At 40.1% G+C, this 15,134-nt stretch overlaps 5 protein-coding genes across 7 annotated transcripts; 1 reads left to right on the top strand and 4 right to left on the bottom strand.

The window, feature by feature from the left end:
- Positions 1–25: 25 nt before the first annotated feature.
- On the bottom strand, positions 26–2,056 carry LOC117570666 (probable ATP-dependent RNA helicase DDX52). Its single transcript, XM_034252453.2, has 3 exons — positions 1,880–2,056; positions 429–1,819; positions 26–370 (listed from the first exon to the last, which is right to left on the bottom strand). Exons 1-3 carry the CDS (start codon positions 1,940–1,942, stop codon positions 91–93), a joined length of 1,734 nt encoding a protein of 577 aa, XP_034108344.1. The 5' UTR covers positions 1,943–2,056; the 3' UTR covers positions 26–90.
- Positions 2,057–2,249: 193 nt separating this feature from the next.
- LOC117568476 (uncharacterized) lies at positions 2,250–3,789 on the bottom strand. Its single transcript, XM_034249164.2, has 2 exons — positions 3,283–3,789; positions 2,250–3,220 (listed from the first exon to the last, which is right to left on the bottom strand). Exons 1-2 carry the CDS (start codon positions 3,649–3,651, stop codon positions 2,318–2,320), a joined length of 1,272 nt encoding a protein of 423 aa, XP_034105055.1. The 5' UTR covers positions 3,652–3,789; the 3' UTR covers positions 2,250–2,317.
- A 504-nt stretch (positions 3,790–4,293) lies between these two features.
- LOC117568474 (arylsulfatase B) lies at positions 4,294–7,221 on the bottom strand. Its single transcript, XM_034249159.2, has 5 exons — positions 7,024–7,221; positions 6,796–6,955; positions 5,457–5,945; positions 4,492–5,388; positions 4,294–4,426 (listed from the first exon to the last, which is right to left on the bottom strand). Exons 1-5 carry the CDS (start codon positions 7,153–7,155, stop codon positions 4,383–4,385), a joined length of 1,722 nt encoding a protein of 573 aa, XP_034105050.1. The 5' UTR covers positions 7,156–7,221; the 3' UTR covers positions 4,294–4,382.
- A 311-nt stretch (positions 7,222–7,532) lies between these two features.
- Positions 7,533–8,580, top strand: LOC117568477 (ubiquitin thioesterase otubain-like). The gene is made up of 3 exons (XM_034249165.2): positions 7,533–7,748; positions 7,808–8,107; positions 8,167–8,580. Exons 1-3 carry the CDS (start codon positions 7,665–7,667, stop codon positions 8,578–8,580), a joined length of 798 nt encoding a protein of 265 aa, XP_034105056.1. The 5' UTR covers positions 7,533–7,664.
- On the bottom strand, positions 8,392–14,458 carry LOC117568475 (battenin). 3 transcript variants are annotated; one of them, XM_034249162.2, is made up of 6 exons: positions 14,377–14,458; positions 10,527–10,750; positions 10,334–10,467; positions 10,113–10,271; positions 9,714–10,047; positions 8,392–9,651 (listed from the first exon to the last, which is right to left on the bottom strand). In XM_034249162.2, the coding sequence occupies exons 2-6, from the start codon at positions 10,734–10,736 to the stop codon at positions 9,217–9,219; spliced, it is 1,272 nt and encodes a 423-aa protein (XP_034105053.1). In that variant the 5' UTR covers positions 10,737–10,750; positions 14,377–14,458; the 3' UTR covers positions 8,392–9,216. The 3 variants fall into 3 exon arrangements, with proteins under 3 accessions (XP_034105053.1, XP_034105052.1, XP_034105054.1); XM_034249161.2 differs by lacking the exon at positions 14,377–14,458 and adding an exon at positions 13,467–13,657; XM_034249163.2 differs by lacking the exon at positions 14,377–14,458 and adding an exon at positions 13,483–13,657.
- Between the last annotated feature and the right edge of the window lie 676 nt (positions 14,459–15,134).

Genomic DNA, 15,134 nt, shown 5'->3' with positions numbered 1-15,134 from the left:
TCAACAGATTGAAAATCGTTTAAAATACGATTTTAATAAACAGATGAATATATATTTTCCTAAAGCATATTAGACAAATTTGTATCTTAATTAGTTTGACTTCTTAACTTTTTTAGGCTTTTTATTTTCTGGCTTTTTCCCCGTATCCTTTTTCTTTTGCTGCTTTTGCGTTTTCCCTGCTTGCATGGGCTTCTTCGTCTTATCGAATTCTCTTGGCAGCGGCAGCCTTTCAGCTTTAATTTTCGTGGATATATCCTCACGCTCCAGAGGCTTCTTGGCACGCATTTTGGCCTCGGATTTCTTCACCTTTTTCATTTTCAACATGTAATCAGGCACTTCGCCACCAGAGTTCTTGATGATCTGTGCGATGCTGGCAAAATAATAAAATTATTAAAACTGATATGAAAAGCAAATATAAGTATAGGTACCTTCTCAAGTTGGCCGTGTCGTCTTGCGTGAAGAAGGTAACAGCGCGTCCTGGTCGTCCAGCGCGACCAGTGCGTCCAATGCGATGAATGTACGAGATGCTGGTGGGGGGAAAGTCATAGTTGATGACCAGATTAACGCCCTTAAAGTCAATACCACGCCCCATCAGCTCCGTACAGATCAGCACCCAAATGTTACCCTCTCGGAAGGCGCGCACACAATTATCTCGCTGATGCTGCGTACGTTCGGCGTGTATGACGTCCACATTGATGCCATCGTAGAGCAGCTCCTCGAACAGCTGCTTGGCACGCTCCTTGCTCTGCACAAACACAAGCACAGGCGGCTGCAATCCCTGGCGCACCATTTCTCGCACAGCTATTAATTTGCCACTCTCAGAGCCAACGAAGAGCAGCTCCTGCTGCACTGTATCCGTGGCACTGTTTGCCACACCAATGGTCACGCGCACCAGTTGCTTGAGGTGACGCAAGGCCCACTTGGCCACGGGCACCGTGTATGTGGCACTGAAGAATGCCACACGCTTCTGGGAATGCGTGCAGGCTTCATAGATCACATCCAGTTGTTCCTTGAAGTTGTTCTTGCCATCCTCCATCAGGCGATCCGCTTCGTCGAGCACAAACCATTCAATGCGCGACAAATCAAGCAACGGCGGCTGCTGTTGCAGTAGGAAACGCACTCGGTTTGGTGTCGACACCAGAATATCATATTTTTGCTTGCACTCCGGACCATATTGCTGATGCGCTTCACTCACTTTGCTGATGATGTGCGCTCTCAAGCCCGTGGAGCGAGTTAGCTCCATGCAAGCCCGATAGATTTGCTGAGCCAACTCGCGAGTAGGCGCCAAGACGAGAGCACGTAATCCTGTTGTCTGGTGGCAGCGCAGTCCATTGATAATGGGCGTAAGAAAGGCCAATGTTTTACCCGATCCAGTTGGTGCACACGCCATAAGTGCTCGATTCTTGAGCAGCACGGGAAGCGCTTGCATTTGAATGGGCGTCGGTTGCTCGAAGCCAAACGACAAAAGATTCTCCTTGAGTCGGGGCAACAGTTTGTATTGCTGCAGCTCATCGAATGTTGAAATGGGCGCGGGCACATCCTTGCCCAGCACTGTAATACCGTGCTCTTTACGTATGGCCTGCACCTGCTCCTCGCGCTGTTGTTGCTCCAACTGCTCCGGTGACAATTGTTTTTTGTTACCCTTCTTACGTTTATCTTTGGCTGGATTTGTCGTGTCGTTACTGCCAATGTTGTCGGCTAGCAATCGAAACTGTTGGGTTGCAGTGTCATCCTCTGCTAACTTGGCAACTTTTGCTGGCTTGGGCAACTCCTCTTTTGCAATGATTTGAGACTTCTTCGCGTTAACTGCCGGTGGCGCCTGCAATAAAGTGTACGATTAATGTGTGTGTTTATTTTATTTTTAGTGGACTCTACGTACGGTACGCTTTTTGGTAAACCGCACTCCTGCGGTCAATTGACGAAATATATCATGAGTATCCATGATGAAGTTAATTATTATTTAAATTATGCTTGTTTAATTCAATTCTTCAGGCACCAAACAAAATCACACGTGCATTTGTTTTGTTTTTGCAGTAGAGTTGCCAGATTTTTGTTGAATACGAAGCCGTGTTCAATCGATTATTTGGCTTCGGCTATCGATAATTGATATCGGATGTGGTGTGTTTAATTTTTGTTAATTTATCGCCTTTAAAAATATTTTGTTATATCTTCATATACATAGTTTTTAGCATGACAAATTCTTCAAACTGTGTCTACAATAACCCATTTCTAAAAATATAGTATACATTCAATTAAAAATTAAGACTTATTTATTCCAAACTTATACCGTGACAAAATGTAATTTGAAAAGTATAATCTAATCGCCCTCATCAGTGTTGACCAATGCATCGATGAGCTCTACACGTCTGTGCAATCCTTTGGCATCCTTCTCGCTGCCTCTGCGCTCAGATAACACTCCACCCCAGCTGCATTTTTGATGCGCTCCTCCAGAATCCACCTCCAAATAGTCATCCTCGTAATCGACGCACAGATTATGCATGGCACAAATGCTCTCCACTATCAGCCGCACCTCATTCAAATCACGCGCCTCTAGCGCATACAGCGTCTGAAATCGACGTGCCAAACTATCCAGCACATTATCAGCCAATTGAAAAGCTGGCTCCAATAACCCATTGAATACCACATCTTTGCGAAAGCATTCCGCCTCAATGGGTCGTATCAAATAGGATTTGAGTGGGAAACTGTGGCTGCCAATGAGATAACTGCCAGCTGGCATTGTGCGAGGATTGAGGGCAAGTGTTTGTCCAATGGGCGACTCCTCAAAGCTATAATCCTGCTCCAGCTCCACATAGCAATCGATGATCTTATTTTCCGCATTGCAGATGAGCTGCAGAACCACAGCCACCTCGGCATGCTCACTTTCCATAAAGATGTCGACGCGTTTAAGGACAATGACGCCAAAGAGGTCGCGAAAGCAGCTTAGCTGGGACACAGACTGAAACCCTTGCAGCGCACTCTGTTGAGCCTCCAGAGAGTTGGGCCATTTGATGAAGCTTTCGTAGTTATCGGAGATAATGTGCCAAAAGCTGCGAACCACTTGCTGGCACAGCGACCATGGAAATTGAAATTTTCGAGCTATTTCTTCGAAATGTTCGTCCGTTGAGAGTTTCCACAAAGCTAAGGCGAGTGTTGTCTGCGGCGTGGGATATCCCGGGAGCACATTCCTCTCCAGAATCGGCTGCAACTCCTGCTGTATTTTCTATGAATGGAATATGTAGGCTATTGATACTATCGTTGGATTACGTCTAGGGGAGAACTCACCAGATAAGTGAGCTTTCGCATGTGCAAAAAGGATTCAAACTGCGCATCCACATAGCGATGCAGTAAATTAAGTTCCGCATATTCCCACTCCAATTTGTTCGTCTTCCTGGACTTGAGTGTTTCCCTTGGTACTTTATCGACCTGTCTGCGCTTTAATGTTGCTGTTGTCTGCTTTCCTGGGTTCTTTGTATCGGCTCGCTTACGCTGCATTAGTGCAAAAATCTCCGCCTCATCATCGTCGCTTCCATCGAGCAGTGGAAAGCTGCTGTTGGAGAAGCCGCAGTTTATGTTGTGTTTGGTCGGATCATCGATGAGCAGATCCTTGGTAATAATTGTAGCGATATTAGCTAAAACGGCACGTTCCTCCATTGTGTTGTGTTCTCAAGCAGTCTGTCTTTATTTGCCTGACAGCTGGTGAGGATGTTCATACTGAACCTATTTTTCCACCCTCATGGCGATATGGCAATGCTGATGCGCAACATGTTTTTAATCTATTTACTACTGTTACAAAATGAGATAAGATTAAGATATCAACATTTCATGCAGCCATTAAATAATGTTCTGAAATTATTTAGACTGTACTTTTTGTTTCTTCAAAATAGCTTTTTCAAAACACACAAATTCTTAGAGCTGCCACCTGGTTAAACTTTTTCAATTAAATTTCCGTTAAATATTATATCGGAAAAATTATAGATAAAAATGGAGTAAATGAAATCATCGATGTAATAACCACTACATTTGTTACAGATTGATTCGTTGGCAAAACACATTTTTATTGCTTTACTATTATTTACAACAATATTAATGACCACCGAGCTGCCAGGCAATGCAATGACTTTTTCGTTTTCCTTTCCTTGCTCTGCTGTTATTGTTATCGATACTTAACGGAATGAACTATGTGGCCAGATAAATGAACTGCTTAAATTTGTTGGCGCCAAGCTAATATTGTCTGTGAGAGATTTTATTTAAAATTCATAAGATATGGAAAAAAAAAAGATTTTATTATTTCTAGCGCTTCGTTTGCTTACATTCTATAATATTAAGGTCGTGCCAAAATATAATGTTTTAATATCCGAATTCCAGTAACTGGTCCAGTAAAATTACGCGTCACAAGGTAAGCCATGGTAATCACATTCTAGGCGGACTGCAATATCATTTAATAAGTATACCATTTATAATAAGCAAATAATAATAATAGAAAAATATTACCTGAACCCGCCGGTTTCACCTCGAAATTATCCCAAGTGCACTTGTGTAAACTGGGATCAGCGTAACTGGCACTGGGTCGATTACCAGGCGCCACAGCGCCTGCCCGTAGCTGATGGATACGCTCTCGCAGTGCCGAAAGCACGTCCGAATGGGGCTTCGAGTAAGCCAAGTTGTTAGTCTCACAAGGATCCACGCTCAAATCGAAGAGACATTCCTCGACCAAGGCATTGCAGCCCCGCTGAAAGTCACCACAGCGCACTTTTGCAGCTCGACTGAGATTGTTGATCCTTGACTGGGTTAACCGCTGTAAATCGAAAGGAGCGAGGGCTTTAGATACAGGTGAATTACGCACTTCAACCACATAACGACTCGCGCGTGGATCCAGATCATCCAGTTCGCGATACATCAGCAAACTGTCGTATTGACCCGCCGATGTTGTGCCATTCACATACTTCCACTGACCGAGCATCAAGGAGCTAACCCGCCACACATCGTCCAGGTTATGCAATATCTCGCGAGGCACATGAACGGCATCTTTGGCACCCGCCAACTGTGGCCACAGATCAATGCCATCCAGTTTAAGGGACTGTGGCAAATCAATGCCAACCGCATGGGCAAGTGTTGGCAGGAAATCGCCAACATAGATGGGCTGAGTGAACACATTTCCACGAGCCTCCAACAAGGGACTCCAAATGGCGCCAGCAACTCGCACGCCGCCTTCCCACGGTGTGTTCTTCTGACCCTTGAGTGGAAAATTGGAGCCGGTGTTAGCAAAGAGGCCAACTGAAGGTCCGCCATTATCCGAATAAAAGATGATGATGCTGTTCTTCAACTGTTCGCTACGTGCCAAGGCGCTGATGATGCGACCCACGCTCTGATCCAGTCTGGATACCATGCCTAAGGATATGCAAGAATAGAATGGAAATATATAGCATATATTTTGTGGAAGTTCAGTTCTAACTCACCAGCATACTTTCTGCGATTGGGATTCTTGATGTGCGCAAATTTACGAAGTTCTTCCTCGGGCGCCTGCAACGGATCATCGGTGTTGGCAGTGTGCGGCGCTAGATGACCGAGCATCAGGAACAAAGGCTTCTGCTTGCTTGGCTGCTCAGTAATTAGACGCTCCGCTTCGTTGGTCAGCAAATCGGTGACATAGACACCACGTTCAGAACACTCCAGCTGCATGTTGCGTCGAAAGTCGTAGCCCATCGTATAGTTATCCACCGGCATCTGAGCCCGTCGTTGATAGTAGTCAATGTAGCCGCCCCAGTAGCCATAATGATAGTCAAAGCCCCTGTGAGTGGGCGTATACTCTGGCTTGGCGAAGCCCAAATGCCATTTGCCTATCAAATTGGTTGAGTATCCAGCCTCTCTAAAGATCTCAGGCATCAGAGTTGCATTGAGTGAGAGCGCCCAGGGCTCCTCATTGCTAATCACAAAGTGTTGGGTACCTGAAGGAATGAACAAATAAGTAAGTTAAAGTTATCAGCTATACAATTTTGATAACAAAATTTTGTAGATGTGAAAAGATAATGCCGAACTTGATATTCGCATTAAAAAATTGTTTTTTTTTGTATTATATCAAAAATTAATTAAGTTGTATTGGTTCTACCATATATGTACTTTTAATTCAAGATGTAAATGATAACATAATAATTAAGCGTCAGCTTTCAAAACACATAAATAAGAGGAATAAAATTACTTCGGTCATGAAACAGTGTTTAAAGGCATATCATTTTTAAAGTTGTAAGTATTTAGTACTTTTCAAAAAATTATTATTTATTTTGATTCACAAAATAGTGAGGTGCATTTAATAAAAAAAAAAAAAAACATCTCAAATACAAATACTATTAGCCTTTATAGTAGCTGAGATTGGAATATACAGTGCCCGATTAAAGTCTATGTAGGAACACTTTTTCTAATAGGTTTTGATATTTAGCCAAAAAGTAATAATTCTGTCTTTTTTGAGATTTTACTTTATAACAAGTTTACAAGTTCTTCATGAAAAATTTAAAAATGCACTGACAAAAGTGAACGTCAAAAAGTAAAATACAAACACATATGTATGTATACGTATTAATATGTTCATAAATCGCCAGGCACACAGACATGACTATAACGCCAACAGAATTTGTTTAAAAGTATAATATTATTAAGATTATTCGTATTTTATAGAATCACGTTCGACCTGCTGAATACAATTTTGAACCCAATGACAATCGCGAACAATATTTTTGTTTTGTATATACGAGTACTATTCACAATTTCTATTTTTGGTATTTAGTTGTATTTGTAGCTCACCTGTGTGTATGGGATATTTGCCACTTAGCAGAGCGCCACGAGAAGGCGTGCACATCGCCGGCGCATAGAGGCGATCTAAGATGCGTCCGTGATATGCTAAAGCATCGATGTTGGGTGTGAGGAATTCCCTGCCTCCACGGAAACTCACATCGTCGAAGCCCTTTTTGAATGGGTGATAACAAATGTTAATTGCTGTCGTTGACCCAAAATCGATTTTACTACACTTACCATGTCATCTGCTAATATAATAATTATATTTGGTAATTTATTATTCGTTCTGTTTGAAGATGTTGTAGACTCTGCCTTAACCCAGTCACGATTAAGTAAAAGTAAAAGTGCTGATAAGATGACGACGCGCATTTTAATAAATATATATATATGTTGATGAATCGAACTATTCAGATGCCGCTCTATAACCGTTCCAGTCGGCAGCTAAAAACAAACTGAGCTGATCAGCGATTCACAGCCGCCGATGAAGCTTGAAACGTCAGTCGGGTGTTACGTAGTTGACTTATTGGTGCCAATAACAACAACCGGTGTTAAATAAACATGCAGCGAAATTAGTCTACAATTAATTAGTTGTTCAAATGAAACAAGTTGTAAGATGAAGAGAGAATAATAATATGTGGCGCACTTTTAGGCAGGCGCTTTGACTGATACGCGTATCGAAATAATAATCGATTTATTTATCGACGTATTCCGTTAAATAAATATTTGAAATCAAATCATTTTACATTTTAATGACACGCTTGTGCAACGTTGTAGTCTAATAGTTATTTACTCTTTTTTGGAATTGCTGCCAATGCTCTCACAAAATTTATAACGAAAAATTTCCCGTTGTCAAATTGAAATATTTTTGTAACACTTTTATGAAAAATATGGATTCTGTGGGACAAACTGATGGCAATGCAGATGATTTAATCATACAACAACAGCGGGAAATTGAAAGAGAGGTGAGCGCACAGTTCGTATGCGTAATATTTACTTTTACAATTGCTATTTTATTGGCTAGATCTCGGATACAACTCCCATGGTCAGTGAAGAGTTACCGTTAGCATGTTTAATTGCTGAATATGAAGGAAATCCCGTGTTCACGGCCAAGATAGAGAACCTAGCTGGAAAATATAAATATCTGCGACGCACACGACCCGATGGCAATTGTTTCTTTCGATCTTTTGCTTATTCATATCTCGAGCACTTGATTTCCAATAGCTTAGCTTATCACAAATTTCGAGTCCTTGCCGAGGGATTTAAGGATAAGCTCATGCGCCTTGGATTTCCAAGCTTTACCTTGGAAGACTTTCATGCAACTGTAAAAATTAGAATATCATATTCTTCATTTAATTATTATTAAGTTCGGCTTTCTTGCAGTTCATAGATGTGATCAATCGTGTTTGTCCAGATACTCCAGGAGGCATTCAACGAGCTAGACATGAATTGCATTGCTTGTTCAACAATCAGGGTTACTCAGATTATGTCATTGTTTATCTGCGTCTCATAACATCAGGTCAACTCCAGGCGGATGCTGAATTCTATCAGCACTTTATCGAAGGTAATCTATCCATTGAGGAGTTTCGACACCAAGAGGTTGAACCGATGTTCAAGGAATCCGATCACATACACATCATTGCGTTGTGCGCAGCGTTGGGAGTCGGAGTGAGAGTTGAGTACCTCGATCGGGGAGAAGGTGGAACGGTGAAAACTCATGATTTCCCCGAAGGATGCCAGCCAATGGTTTATCTCATTTACAGACCTTCACACTACGATATACTCTATCCGAAGTGAACATTTCGAGCAGCACATAATCTTATATAGAAATGAATATTTAGGAATTTTGTAGGGTATTGAACTCCCGGCTGATTGATAACCTTTCCTCGACAAATGCTCATATTAATATTTCAACTTTAAATGCTTTAAATTTATAGCTTTTACTTACAGTAATACGTAGTGCATTAAATGAAACAAGATCATACCCTAATGCAAATAAATATTTTATTATATTTTCTTTTTGAGTCATCAAACAAAATGTTCAATTTATTTATTTTATTTCAGATCTGTAACGTTAGCAAATTCGATTTATCATCAACTTTGTAATGTAAAATATGGTAACTTTGTGTGCTTTCTTTTACGAGTATTTAAAAGTAAAGACCCTGACTATTGAATAGTTAATTGTATTATTAAATTTTCGGCTTAAGATTAATAAAAGTTAAGCTAAATTCAAATGTGAACTTAGCTGGGCCTCAACAAGGCTCCGATTACAAACACTCACACGCACACACACACGTACACAGATAATACTACAGAATGTACACACATACATAATCACACACTCACACACACACTTTTATACTCTACTCATTAGCTAGTTTAAAGGCATAATCAATTACTCATTATGAGCGCATTTTTGTGCTGTTCTTCCTATTACCAGACAACGCCGCGCACCGAGGCAGGCAGCCCACAAATGGCATTGTGTACGGGAATGGCGAGGAAACCGGCCAGGGCGATGCCATAGGAATCGGATTGCACCACCATGGCCATGGCAAACTGCTGACGACCTGGCGGTATCTCCTTGGACATGCGATAGAAGGTGTTCACATAGGCGCCGCCGCCCAACAAACCCTCCCACAGCACAATGGTGAACACAATCCAGATGCTGGGCGTGTAGAACCAAATGACCTCGGTGAGGAAGTAGACGACGTTGACAAACTGAAACACTGACATCAGCCAGATCTTGTTCAGCTGGAAGAGATTGACGGAGGAGCGCGATATGAAGACACCAATCTGATAATCCACATTCAACCAGCGATACTGCGAAGCGCGATCCAAGAAAATGTTCTCAAAGTAAACCAGTTCAAACTATAATAAAATACAATTCAAAATAAGTTGACAAAGAGTTGAAATTAATGTCAGTTACTTACCAAACCCTGGTTGATGAAATACTCAAAGAAGTAGACGAGACAAAGCGGCAGCATGTAACCAAACAGATGTTTGATGTAGGACAATTTCTCCTTGAAGCCCACCAAAGGTTTATCGTCGCTGATGAGTTCCTCAGTGGATTCCACCGTGGTAACAGGCAACACCTGAGGACGCCGCAGCAGCAACCAAAAAGCGAAAGCTTCAATGGCGGGAAAGACCAACATGATGAGCATCGTATCACGTGGACTGACATCCAAGGAGCGCAGCGTGGCATAACTCAGTGAGCCAATGACACCAGCTCCTCCAGTGCCAGACGACCAAGTGGAGATGACATTTCTAAATGAAAATAAAGTACAAATGTGTTAAATGACAAATCAGTTAAATGAAAGTCAGCAACTCACTTGTTGAAGCGCGAGGAATAGGCCAGAAAGGTTGTCTCACCAATGCCGCTGCTGGCTGAGGTGATGACCACGCCCAACAACGCCATCCACTCGGCATTCGCAAAGCCAACAAGCAGAAAACCCGCTGCAGAAAAGGCAACCGCCAAGCCAATGCGTACACTAAAAAGATTAGTTGAGATTAACATTGAGTTGTTAAGTTCTCTTAGAGGTAAACAACTCACTTGACCCAGAAGGGAAAAAAGGGCATGAGTATCTTGACAAACAGCGAGGGTAGCACATCCGCTAGCAAAATGGCGCCGGTGGACACCAAATGGCATTCGCGTCCATTGCCACCTTCATCGCCAACTTCCGTCTCCTGACAAAGTGAGAAAACTATGAAGTATATTCTTTAACAGGCTTCCTAAGGTGACTTACCTCATCGTTGAACTGCGCTATGATATCGTGGGCAGCACTCAACATGACCACGTAGCCATAGTTATTACACAGACCGAGTATCCAGTAGGCGGTCAAGTCTCGCCACAGGCTGCGATCATGTCGCACGCTGTGAGCGGCTCCCGAAGGAGTCACAACCACTTGGGGATTGTGCTCGCTGTCCTCCGCCTCTTGCTGCTTTGTCGCCGCCATTCTGAGCAGGAGTACTGCAAAGGAGAAATATTAAGCTCAATATCATCCTTCATTTTAAATTTGTATAATCATTTGAATATTCTATTTAAAGTATCAATAAATACCAAATGTTTTTGCTTATCAACTTATTTTTAATCATCATTGAAATAATAAATATTAAACAAATTTGAATGCAAGTAATCGTGCTTCTTTATTAATTAAATGACTTAATTGTATATCGCGAATTGCGAAAAAGATTACAGAACATAGTAATTTCATTAGATACAACTTTATCCTCGATATTAAGGAAGTTTAAGTATATTATCTAAATTACCGAATTTTCACTACAACCTTCAGAATATTCCTCATCATCTTCATCTTCAGTTTCATCATAGTCTTTAAGCTGTCTATAAGCTATAAAGCGTCTACTTTTCTCAAACATTTAAAACACTATGAATAAAACTCTCTTTGAACAATTTAACAGTTCTCTCACAGTTATTGTATAAACAGGTGCAATAAAAATATATTATCCAAAAAATGACACGCTATTTAAAAGCTCGTTTAGCGCACAGCTTAAATTAGTTCAAGTGTTGCGCTCAGTTTATTAATACATTTATTACTTTACAAGTGATTACGATGAGAGAAGCTTTTCAAAAAAATAATAATTTAATTCAGTAGGCGAAACATGTGCGATGAGCGGTCTTGAGGCAAACGAAATTTCATTGAGCAAGTTCAGGAGAACAACGAAAAAAATGGGAATTACGTGCTTCAAATAGTTAACCGAGTGATGCAACTGTTTATTATTGTTTTAGTATTTTACACTTCCTATCTCGCTCACCTTATGTGCACAATATTTAGCCAGACATTTTACTATTGTGTTTATTTATTTAAATTTATGTGCTTGGCTTAAGAATTTACGCGTATTGGCACAGAATATTTGTTTATGACGACGCAAATTTTGCTTTTACTTTTATATGTTGACCTGGCCGAAAAGTCTGGCTTAATTACCAATTGCGTCACTCGAGTGATTTTAAATTTAATTGCTGTTTATTTTTAACACAACTAGAAATTAAGTTTTGTTTAAATATGTACGTGCGCAAATATATCATTAAAATACAATCTATTTATCAACTATTTGGATGGCATCAAAAGGGAACTGAACTAGGCCCGGATATAGAAAAAAGTCAACACTTTGTTGGCAACGATTCTCGGCTGGGCAAAGTACAAATGGTTCTGTTTGTTTACAATCCCAAGAGCTTGTGACTTTATGCAGCAAAACAACAATTGCTACAGAACAATACGAATGTATTTAAGTTATAAATCAATCGATGTACTTAGGGGAAAAACTTTTAGATAAAGTGAAGAAGATATTAAATATTAACGATTATGTTAATGAACAAATAAAAAAAGATTATTTCTCATTTCATTAAATATGATAAAAATTTAAATGTAATAGTAAAAAAAGCTGTCTCCAATTCTATCGATCGTTTCTCATTCAAAGAATCAATTAAATATCATACACAGGAAGATATAAGGGTAGACAACTTTCTCTAATTAAACTGTGACGATTGTGGCCCATTCAAAAGATCAATGAGATGCTCAGCGACTGGTGTAAAAAGTTGTCACGATATCGCACAAGTTTATAATTAAATTATATCGCCAATTACTCGATCAGTTACGTACAATCAATAGTCACTTAAATACCTTTCGTAGGCTGCACAAATTAGCAAAGAGAACCAGAGAGAGAGAGAGAGAGAGAGAGAAAGGGGCGGAAGAAATTGGGGGTATATCACATTGTTGTGGGCCAGAATAGTTGTATCTAATCAAATTATCTCAACGAGCTGCTCAGCTATTTGACCTTGTCAATGCTTGAGATTAGCAAATAAGAAAAAAAGAAGAAAAAACACACGCTATTTAGACGTCTGTCCAACCCACGTGAGAACTAACCGAGTGCTTGTATTGTAATTAAAGCGATATCAATTCAATTGCCAGCCGCTAGATATTCTCAGGCAAAGTTCTCGATCCGCATCGGTGTTTTGTAAGTGATCAATTGAGTTCTCTCTCTTTCTGTCTCTGACTCATTCAGGTGTTCGCACTCTCACATAGAGCGGTGTTGTTGACCCACTTTGTAAGACTATCCCAGCTTAGTTGTCACTTTCGTTTTGCATACCCCATGAAAATAAACCTGACACCCGTCCGTTCATCCAGCGCAAAATGCTAAATGCACTTCGCATTATAACTCCGAAATGTAAATCGAGACGTACGAAAAAAGTTTGCGACATTTGCCTTGGGTTAACAATTTATGCCGCCGCATGAAATTTGTGTTATTCACATCATATTTACTTTTATGTACAATGCATTTAAATTGCATATAGGAAGTTTCAGTTTCGTATTGCGAAAGACGATAGAACTATAGAACTGCATAGGAAACTAGAGACGTTCGAGGCTAAAGGTATATCAGCATTTTTAATTGAGTCGTAAACAGGTAAAGTGGGATTACAATTTGTGTACCGGTTTTTAGAATTAGAACTGGGGCGATTTATTGATAGATAATGCCTAATCAAACTATTAGGATATGAAACTAAAAATAGTTGATAGTTTCAATAAAAACTTGTTCTAAACATTTTATAATATGCTGTGGACTTTAGCTACTCCTGGGCTGATTTGTTTATTGCATTATAAAGATAACTTGTTGAAAATAATTGCACTGATTTGAAATGTGTCAAATAGAATTTTTGATAAGTTGATTACCCGTTAGAGAGCGCACCGTTTGTTCAAGCTTTATCTCGCAAGCACTTGATCTCAAATGTTCCCGCTGCTGTTGTTAATTATTTGTAGCTAAGATTTATAGAACGGAAACTCAGGGAATTTTAGATAACGTCGCTGACAACGTTTCGCACGTTTTAACGTTTCACGACCGACTGAATCTGAATGAACCGACCGCCCACCAAACGGGACCCACAACAACGCTGACAATATCGACACCGACTGCGACAGCGGCGACGACGACGACGGCGACGTCGAAGAGCTGAAGCGCTAAAAATCACGCGAGCTGCGAGCGGCAGCATAAAAAAAAGTTCAAGAAGAAATGCCGATCTGGCAGGTAATTAACTGCAAGTAAATATACTATATAGCTGAGAAATGGTTCTGCCAGTTGCTATGAATGAGCAGCGCTGCAGTTGCGAAAACAGTAGACAGTCAAAGGGCAAGAGGGGGACGGGGGCAGCGACAGGGGCAGCGACAGCAACATCACGTTTTTTATGTCACTTTTTTGTCACCTGTTGTCAGCTAAATTTTGTGAATGTTGTGTTTGTGAATCGGCAGCTGCTAAAGAAGATTATGAATTGAAAGAATATTGAATAATCGAATTTGGAAGACTAATTAAGTATTCAAGCAGCAGACTTATTATTGTTATTAGGCGTACATGGCGTATGCGCAATGTCAAGGAGCTCTAAGCAGACTGAACGAGAATTGCAAGTAACTTAAACCGGATTTAAAACGAATTTCGTTGACATTCTACTTTTATTGAAACAACAACTCAAAGTAAAGTTCGTTGAGCTGCAGCAAGGCCTTTCTCTCCCTTTCTTCCTCTCTAAAACACGTTGGTACTTAAATTTCTACAGATACTAAAAACCTTAAGACCTTATCAAGTATTACGCACATTTTATAGATTACCCTTTTGAAGGACTTAACGTTGAACGCGTGCGAACAATGAAAACCAACTGAATGTGATCAAGTTGAAAGCTAAACTGAACGCTTAAGTGCCAATTGACATCATTATCATTATCATTAACATTATCGTCCAACATTATCTTTATCTGAGTAATTCATTGGGCATAGATTAAACTTCCCAGTTGCCAGCAATAACAATTGCCGATAAGATGAACACGGGCCGTATAAATCTTAAGATAGTATCAGACCAGCGCCAGCAAATGGCAACAGCTATCGTAAATCTAGAACTGAGTAATTTTCAGACTAACAACACCATCTAAACTGTAGTAAAGCAGGTATGTATATAAAGTGAAGAGTTGAATTTCGAAACAAATTGCCAGATGCAAGTTTAAACAAAAACCATTTTGCTCGCGCGTTTAGCACGTACACAAACCACCAAAATCAATTTAACAGCAGCAGCCGCAAAGTATGCAACAAAAAATAAATACAAGCGATGCATTGCTGCTTTTCTATTGCAGTGCACTGAAGTGCAGAGAACTTTTAATACCCTTGACTAACTAGATAGAAATATTAAATTAAACAACTTTTTATTAAAACGTAAATACAACTAAAAATTAATTTAAAATGAAATCCAAAAAATAGTAATTTATTTGTATTAATTCAGCCACAAACAATTAAAAGAGTAAGAGTATACAGAGCAAAATTTAAATAAATTAATATAGAAAAACTATGTTCAGATTCATAAGC

Source organism: Drosophila albomicans, chromosome 3 (genome assembly GCF_009650485.2).
Source record: "Drosophila albomicans strain 15112-1751.03 chromosome 3, ASM965048v2, whole genome shotgun sequence".
In the NCBI taxonomy this organism is placed as follows: domain Eukaryota; kingdom Metazoa; phylum Arthropoda; class Insecta; order Diptera; family Drosophilidae; genus Drosophila; species Drosophila albomicans.
This window is presented reverse-complemented; position numbering and strand designations above follow the sequence as displayed.